General features: G+C 40.1%; 1 protein-coding gene across 1 annotated transcript; it reads right to left on the reverse strand.

Annotated features, from left to right (window-relative positions):
• Nucleotides 1-2,815: 2,815 nt before the first annotated feature.
• On the reverse strand, nucleotides 2,816-7,955 carry LOC119327516 (PHD finger protein ALFIN-LIKE 3-like). The gene is made up of 3 exons (XM_037600618.1): nucleotides 7,748-7,955; nucleotides 5,236-5,458; nucleotides 2,816-3,296 (listed from the first exon to the last, which is right to left on the reverse strand). The coding sequence occupies exons 1-3, from the start codon at nucleotides 7,953-7,955 to the stop codon at nucleotides 2,849-2,851; spliced, it is 879 nt and encodes a 292-aa protein (XP_037456515.1). The 3' UTR covers nucleotides 2,816-2,848.
• Between the last annotated feature and the right edge of the window lie 360 nt (nucleotides 7,956-8,315).

Consider the following 8,315-nt stretch of genomic DNA (forward strand, 5'->3'; position numbering starts at 1 on the left):
GTTCTTGCAGCAATTAGTGCCTCGGAGCTCTTCAAGATTGGTGCAAACAAATATTAAAAGAGCATAGAAGCGCTCATCTGGGCTAATTTAAAGAAAAAACTTACTTCTCTTACATTATCCGGTTAACATTGTAACATGAATTCTTGAATATATCCCAACGAAATGCGAAAAGAATGTAATGCCTCTCTCACTACCTTTGTACGTAGTTAAGCATTTTTCATACAAAGGGCCGGTGACTGCATACACAACAATAAAGGAAGCATGCACACATTATATCCTACTCTCCGATCTCTTCGCCGATGCAGTCAGCACACATGAATTGTTTGAGATGTTTTGCTTCGGTGGCAGTTATGTTCACATATTTACCATGGAACCACTTGTCACATGTGTCACAGCATATCCAAAAGGCGTTGGCATGGTACTGAGCACTACAGGTTTCACACAAGTATGTAACTTCATGATCATTTTCTTTGTCTTCAGCAGGCTTCCTAGAGTCCTTGTTTGGAGAATATAAATTTTGCATCGACTCTTGAGATGGTGGCACGTTCTCTTCAGCAGGTGTGATAGAGTCAAGCATGTCTATTGTAAAAAAAAAAATCCGTAGATTGGATTATTAGTTTGCGTGTTTGTTTTAGATTTGGGCGGTACAATTTTGTCACTTTAGTTATAACAGTTTTTTGCATGAAGCACCCATGCAATGCATATGGCTGGTGTTGGCGTGGTTCATACCATTGGCTGCAGGCTTGGAATTTCCCGGTACTTCAATCCTGTTCCGAGGCATGATAAATATACAGATCTCTATTTTTGCCAAAATTATACACATCTCTCTACTTTTGGTGAATTTAAAAAATTAAGCTGGCCCTCTCTATATCTTCCGTGAAAAGATCGCATGTGTGCACACAAGTATATATGTTTATACACACTGTGCATTGCCAGTGGAAATTAGCTAGAATCCATATTCCAAGCAATTTTGTTTTTTTATTTGATCATTACTAAAATTAATAGAAAACTATGTCGTTTATCTGATGTTGTTTAGTGAAAAATATGTATGTAATATATGCAGCTTAAAAATTACAAATATTTCAAAATATAATACAGTGCATGGATACTCTTCATTGCCAGGAGAAAATGATTGCCCTCATGTACTCTTATAAAATTAATGCATGATCGAATCCTAGAAAATATATGATCCAAAAAAGTTGAAGGTTTGTCGGCGACAAGTGTCCAATGTCTGTAATAAACTTAAGACCAAACCCCATCATATTTCTTTAGGATATAAAAGGACACAAAATTATACTCCCTCCGTTCCAAAATATAGTGCTTCCTCTATTCTCGTCCTTCAACTTTGACCATAAATTTAGCCAACAAGACTGACTGCGGCGGGAGCAAAAGTTATACCAGTGAATTCGTATTCAAAACAAGTTTTCAATTATATAATTTTTTCTCCTGCCGCAGTCGGTCTCGTTGATTAAATTAATGGTCAAAGTTGGACCTCGAAAAACGCGGACGCACTATATTTTGAAATGGACGGACTACATCCACCAAAGAATTTCCCATTCGCAATACTATAGCCCACCAGTACACATGTAGACTTCATAAAATTGCTATAATGTTACATCTTCTATCAATCTGGAATTCTTGGGGCATGGTACACCAAGAATATATATCACGCGCATTGATTTCACACACTTGTCAATTGGAAAAGTCTATGCATGCAAAAAATACAACCACTAATGGACGGTGTTGTTTATAACTCGATACTCTTTTTCCTTTGTCTAATACAAAAATGAACACGGTCGTATATCTGAAAATAACCTTTTTCCCAAAGAAATATGTTTGAAAGTAACTGATCAAACTATTGGCCTAAATTCCTCTTTGTTTCAATACAGAACTACGCTACCCCGTGCAATAGCACTGGATTTTGATGAATATTTTTTCTTCATGAAAAACGGATCTGAGATTTCATGTCCGCCGTATTTACAATTTTTTATTAAAAACGGATTAAAGAATTCTGGGACAGCAGGATCTAAAAGTACGGCCACAAATGCCCTTAGTTGTTTAACTCAATACATTTTTTCCTATGCCTAATAAGAAATAAACACAGTTATGACGACAGTAGTAGTATTTGAAGAAGCCCACGCAGTACTTCACACAAGAGCTATGAGGCCTTGTGTGTGTGACAGAAACGCATCCATAAATACTCTTCTCAGCTCTTTGTTGTGACCATTACTCATTGGCATACTTCTGCGAAAGTGCTACACTACCATGTTTGGTCTGCAGTTACCAGCGGTGCGGGGGTCGGGAAAAATCTTTGCCGGTTCAGCCGGCACCAACACGGTGACGCTTGTGGGCGCCATGGTGACGCTTGTGGGCGCCGCCTCCCTTCTTGAAGGGCGTCAGGTGTACCCCGTCGGCACTCCTCTCCGTGTACCGGCAGAAATCCGAGGATCTGTCTGGGCAGCAGCATCATTGTCTTCGTAGTACTTCTTGAAGGTGTTGTTTGGTATGCGGGAATTCAGAGGCATAGGAGCATGGTGGAATTCAGAGGCATAAGAGCGTGGCGCCGGTTGCTGGAAATCATCGCTTTGGCATTTGTTTCTCTTTCTGGGCTTGATTGTCCTGTTTGCCCATCAGTGATATCACAGTTCTGTCAGGTGGTTGCTATATTAATATAGCAAGGCGAAAGCCTGTTTCAAGAGTCAAGACATTGTAAACTGAATTCTTAAATATATCCCAATGGAATGGGAAAAGAATGTAATGCCTCTCTCACTATATTTCTAGTTAATCATTTTTCATACAAAGGGTGACTGCATACCCTAAAATAAAGGAATGGTGCACATATTATATCCTACTCTCCGATCACCTCGCGGATGCAGTCAGGACACTTGTATTCTTTGATATGTTCTGCTTCAGAGGCAGTTACGTTCACACATTTGCCATGGAACCACTGGTCACATTCGTCACAACCAATCCAAAAGGCATTGGCATGATACGGAGCATTACAAGATCCGCAAAAGTCGGTAACTTCATTATCCGTTTGTTTGTCTTCAGCAGGCTTCCTAGAGTCCCTGTTTGGAGCAGACAAAACTTGCATCGAGTCTTGAGAAGGTGGCACGTTCTCTTCAGCAGGTGTGATAGAGTCTACATCTGGATTGGACACATTCTCTTGAGTTGGTGTGTTCGACTCCCTCTTTGCATTGTAACGCGCAAATGTTGATAGCCAAGGAAGACCATAAGAGAGATAGTATTCGTCATGGACTGTTCGCATCTCGTTTACCATATCAAATAAACGTATCCTGAACGAGAAAGTAAACCAACATCACCAAATCAGCAATTGGCTTCGCAAGCAATATGTAACACATGACATTCTTGATGCATGGAGGAACTATATAAGCACAAAAACATAATGATTTAAATAGAAGACGAAGATCGCCCCTAATAAGAATATATAGCCCATTATTTAATGCTGAGGCTCTAATAATTGGTTCTGCATGACTACTGTTTTGTCGAAGCTGTATTCTCTCTCATGTTTGTTAAATGGAAAATAAGATATTATGTCAAAAAATAGAATCTTCTATACGCTTGATTAAAAGTATAGGAATTACATTCAGTTTTGTTAGATAGAAGTTACAGGTTTTTGCGCTTTTTGCTGCATTCAAAGATTCTTCTACATGCACATGCTTTATCACTAGTAGAAAAAGGGCCTTTAGTCCTGGTTCTGGAACCGGAGCTAAAGGGTCGGTACTAATGCCTCTCTCTTTAGTCCCGGTTCAATTCAGAGCCCTTTAGTCCCGGTTGGTAACACCAACCGGGACTAAAGGAAATTTTATGATTTTTTTTTTGATTTTTTTTTTGAATTTGTTTTTTGAATTTCAAATTTCTGAATTATTTTAACCTCTAGTCTGTAATCACCACCCCTCATCACTTCTCAATTTATCCTTTAATCACCCCTCATCATTCCAAATCATCTAACTTCCCGAACGGTGACCCATCCTCCCACTCCCCCAGCCTGAGCACGCTTAACTTCTGGGTTCTATTCTCCCTCGCTCCAAGTCTGCACTTGTTGTTTTCCTGACAATACTAAGATGTCAATCCTATTAACCTTCAGGAATTTTGCTTGAGCATGAAGTGACACATTTCATAGTTTTATTTTGAAACTATTGTTTTAAAAAACAATAATTATTTAGTAACACTAATATTTCTTGAATAATTAGTTTGATCATTGTTTGACCACAGTTTGACCAGATTTGACCAAAATTGAAATAACTGAAATAATTATTTAGTAACACTAATATTCTAGAATAATTAGTTTGACCATTGTTTGACCACAGTTTGCCCACTGTTTGATTTTTTTTCGATTTTTTTCACTCTAGATCTTAAAAGCCCCGTAACTTTTTTCAATTAGGTTTTTGAGGATTTTGAAAATGTTTAACGGGGTTCCCCCCGTTAAATTCGGACGTAACTTTTCGAGTAGATGATTTTTCATATAAAAAACTTTTTCATCTGAGTTAGTATGCAAAAGTTATGCCCATTTTTACAAATTTCAGAGAGATTTTGCAAATAAAGTCAAAATTCACATTTGCAAATTTTCCCAACAACTAGACAACATATCACATGGGAAACTTATTTTCTTTTATTTTTTTGACATTTCCATCATTTTCTTTTATTTTTTTAACTGAAAAGGCGATCCAGGGGGGCGGGTAGAGTTTGAAAATGGGACCTTTAGTACCGGTTTGTGGCACGAACCGGGACTAAAGGTCTCAACCCCATTAGTCCCGGTTCGTGCCTCAAACCGGGACTAAAGGTCTAATCTTTAGTCCCGGTTTGAGGCACGAACCGGGACCAATGGTTGTGGGCCAGGAGCGAGGCCCATTGGTCCCGGTTCATCCCACCAACCGGGACCAGAAGGTCCAGATGAACCGGGACCAATGGCCCACATGGCCCGGCCGGCCCCCTGGGCTCACCAACCGGGACCAATGCCCCCATTGGTCCCGGTTCTGGACTGAACCGGGACTAATGGGCTGACCCGGCCTGGACCAAAGCCCTGTTTTCTACTAGTGTATGTGTTGCGAAATTATTGGTTACGTTTCTTAGAGGTAGATTGCACATATAAATGTCCTAAATGTTAAGTGCTCAAAAAACTGTTTGTGAAACGAAGTAGTAGTAGTAGTGGTGGTGGTGGTGGTGGTGGTGGTGATAGTAGTAGTAGCAGCAGCAACAGTAGTAGTAACATACCTTTGGTTGGCGGCGAGATAAGTGGACAAGAAAAAGGTGACGCCCATGAGCCACGAGTCGGAGTGGTGGGCGACGAGTGTCAGGTAGTCAAAACGGTTCATATAATCTCGCCGGCGGTTGATGCCCCGTGTAGGCACCGGCAGGCCTGGCGGCACCATCTCCTCCGGCAGCGTCAACTCCCAACTACCATCCGGGTACCCGTACAAGCACATTGGCTCTTTACCTGAAGCGAGAAAATGAATCACACCACAACATCAGCCAGTGATCTGCACACCTCGCCATCTTATATTTACTAATTGTAATTGAGGGCACCATATGAGATTTACATTAATTTAAGAAAAACTACCTCACCAAGCAATCGATTTGACAAAAAGTCATTATATTATTCAAACAGGTTTGATGTAGGTGCATGTCAAACAACTCTGTTGTAAAAAAAAGCCCGAGATTAGATTGCTAGTTTGCATGTTTGTTTTACATTTGGGCAGTACTTTCGACACTTTAATTAATTAAATATTTTTTGCATGAAGCACCCATGCCATGCATATGCTTGGTGATGGCGAGGTTCATATCACTGGCTGAAGGCTTAGAATTTGCAGGTACTTTAGGCCTACTACGAGGCGTGATAAATATGCAGTTCTCTATGTTTGCCAAATTTATACAAATCCCTCTACTTTTGGCTAATTTAAAATTAAGCCGGCCTTCTCTACGTCATCGTGAGAAAGATCGCTTGTGCGCACACAAGTATATATGTTTATATACACTGTGCATTGTCGGCGGAAAATAGCTAGAGTCTGTATTTCCCGACAATTTTCTTTTAAAAAAATTCATCATTACTAAAAAAATAGAAAACTATATCATTTGTCTGACGTATTTTAGTGAATATACATGTATATACTATGTGACTTAAAATTAAAATATTTCAAAATAGAACCATGGATACTCTTCATGACCAGGAGAAAATAAATGTTCTCATGTACTCTTGTAGAACACTTTTGCATGAATATTCTATGTAAATAGTAATGTATAATCGAGTCCTAGAAAAGATATGTCTAGAAACAGTTGAAGGTTTTGTGGGCGACAAGTGTTGAATGTCTATAATAAACTTAAGACCAAACCCCATCGTATTTCTTTAGGAGAAAAGGAGAAAAAAAGTATACATCCACCAAAGAATTTCGCGTTTGCAATACTATAGCCCACCAGTACACATGCAGTCTTCATAAAATTTCTACCATGTTACATCTTATATCAATTTGGAGTTATCGGGGACATAGCACACCAAGAATATATATCACGCGCATTGATTTCACACACTAGTCAATTGGAAAAGTCTATGCACGCAGAAAATACTACCACTAATGCAGAGAGTTGTTTATAACTCTATACTCTTTTTCCTTTGTCTAATACAAAAATAAACATGGTTGTATTTCTGAAAATAACCTTTTTCTTCCGGAGAAATATGTTTGAAAGTAACTGATCAGACTACCAGCCTAAATTCCGCTGTGTTTCAATACAGAACTTCACTAGGCCGTGCAACCGCAGTGGATTGATGACTAGCTTTTCTTCATGAAAAAACGGATCTGAGAGTTCATGTCAGCCGGATTTACAATTTTGTAATTAAAAATGGATCTAAAATTTTAGGGACAGCAGGATCTAAAAAATACAGCCACAAATGCCCGTAGTTGTCTAACTCAATACTTTTTCCTATGTCTAATAAGAAATAAAGACCATTATATGTTTCAAAGCAACTGAGCAAACTATCAGTCCAAGTTTAATTAAATAAAGAACTTCACTAGCCCGTGCAATCACGGGATTGATGACTTGTTTTTCTTAATACAAAATGGATCTGAGATTTCATGTCAGATGAAACTATCAGCCTATCCCTAATACTAAAATAAACACCGGATCTGAAGTTCTTTTTCCTATGTCTAATACAAAAATAAACAAGGTTATATGTTTAAAAGTAACTGACAAAACTATCATCCTAAGTTTCCCCATGTTTGAGTGCAGAACTTCACTAGGCCATGCAAACACGGGATTGATGACTAGTTTTTCTTAATAAAAAATGGATCTGAACTTCCATGTCAGATGAAACTATCAGCCTCTGCCTAATACGGGATCTAAAGATTTTTTCCTATGTCTAATACAAAAATAAACACGCTTATATGTTTAAAAGTAACTGACCAAACTATCAGCCAAAGTTTCCCCATGTTTCAATACAGACCTCCACTATCCCGTGCAACAGTACGGAACTGATGACTAATTTTTCTTAATAAAAAATGGATCTGGAATTTCTTGCCAGCCAGATTTACAATTTTGTAACAAGCAATGGATATAACATTTCTGGGACTGTTGGATCTCTATATTACATACCTTCCTCGCGCAATAAATCATATAATGTATCCTGATCTGCGTGTATGGCAACGAGGAGAAGAGATCGGTGTTAGATCCATCAGCACGTAGGCGTCACATATATCCAGAAAAACGTGTCACTAAGGAGCATCCCGTGGCATACCTGTGGTGAGGGCTTGGACAAGCGCGCTGCGGCGGCCAGAGAAGTCCTCATAGATGTTCTCCACGGTCCATGAGACGGCCGGGCGGGGCCGCCATTCACCAGGGTGTGCCGGCAGCGGGGTTGGTGAAGGCCGCCCATGAACGGGAACGGTGAGACGACGCCTGGAGGGAGTGGGGTTGGAGGAGGAGCCGGCGCGAGATGCATCCATGGGATGAGATTCGTGCTAGGTTCGCCGGCGGCGGGCTGGCAGAGATAGGCAGAGCTCTTGAAGGAGGAAGGTGGAATTGGATCTATGGGGGCACCCTGTTGCTTTGCTGCTTTATAAAGAGGATGAAAGACTGGGGAACGGAGAACGCGGGCAGGTTACTACTTTCCTTTTGAGTCTCTGGGCGGGATGTATTTGTTTTCTTTCGTTTCCTATCACGTTTTTGGCCACGCTGGCGAGGTGCCAGCACTACTGAAATAACTACAGGATAGCTGGCATGCAAATCCTAGGGCTACTAGCGTGTGGTCCCTGGATCAGCAGTCCAGAATACGCGGTACTCCTTTATTTCCCTCATTAATTTCA

Source organism: Triticum dicoccoides, chromosome 7A (assembly GCF_002162155.2).
Source record: "Triticum dicoccoides isolate Atlit2015 ecotype Zavitan chromosome 7A, WEW_v2.0, whole genome shotgun sequence".
In the NCBI taxonomy this organism is placed as follows: domain Eukaryota; kingdom Viridiplantae; phylum Streptophyta; class Magnoliopsida; order Poales; family Poaceae; genus Triticum; species Triticum dicoccoides.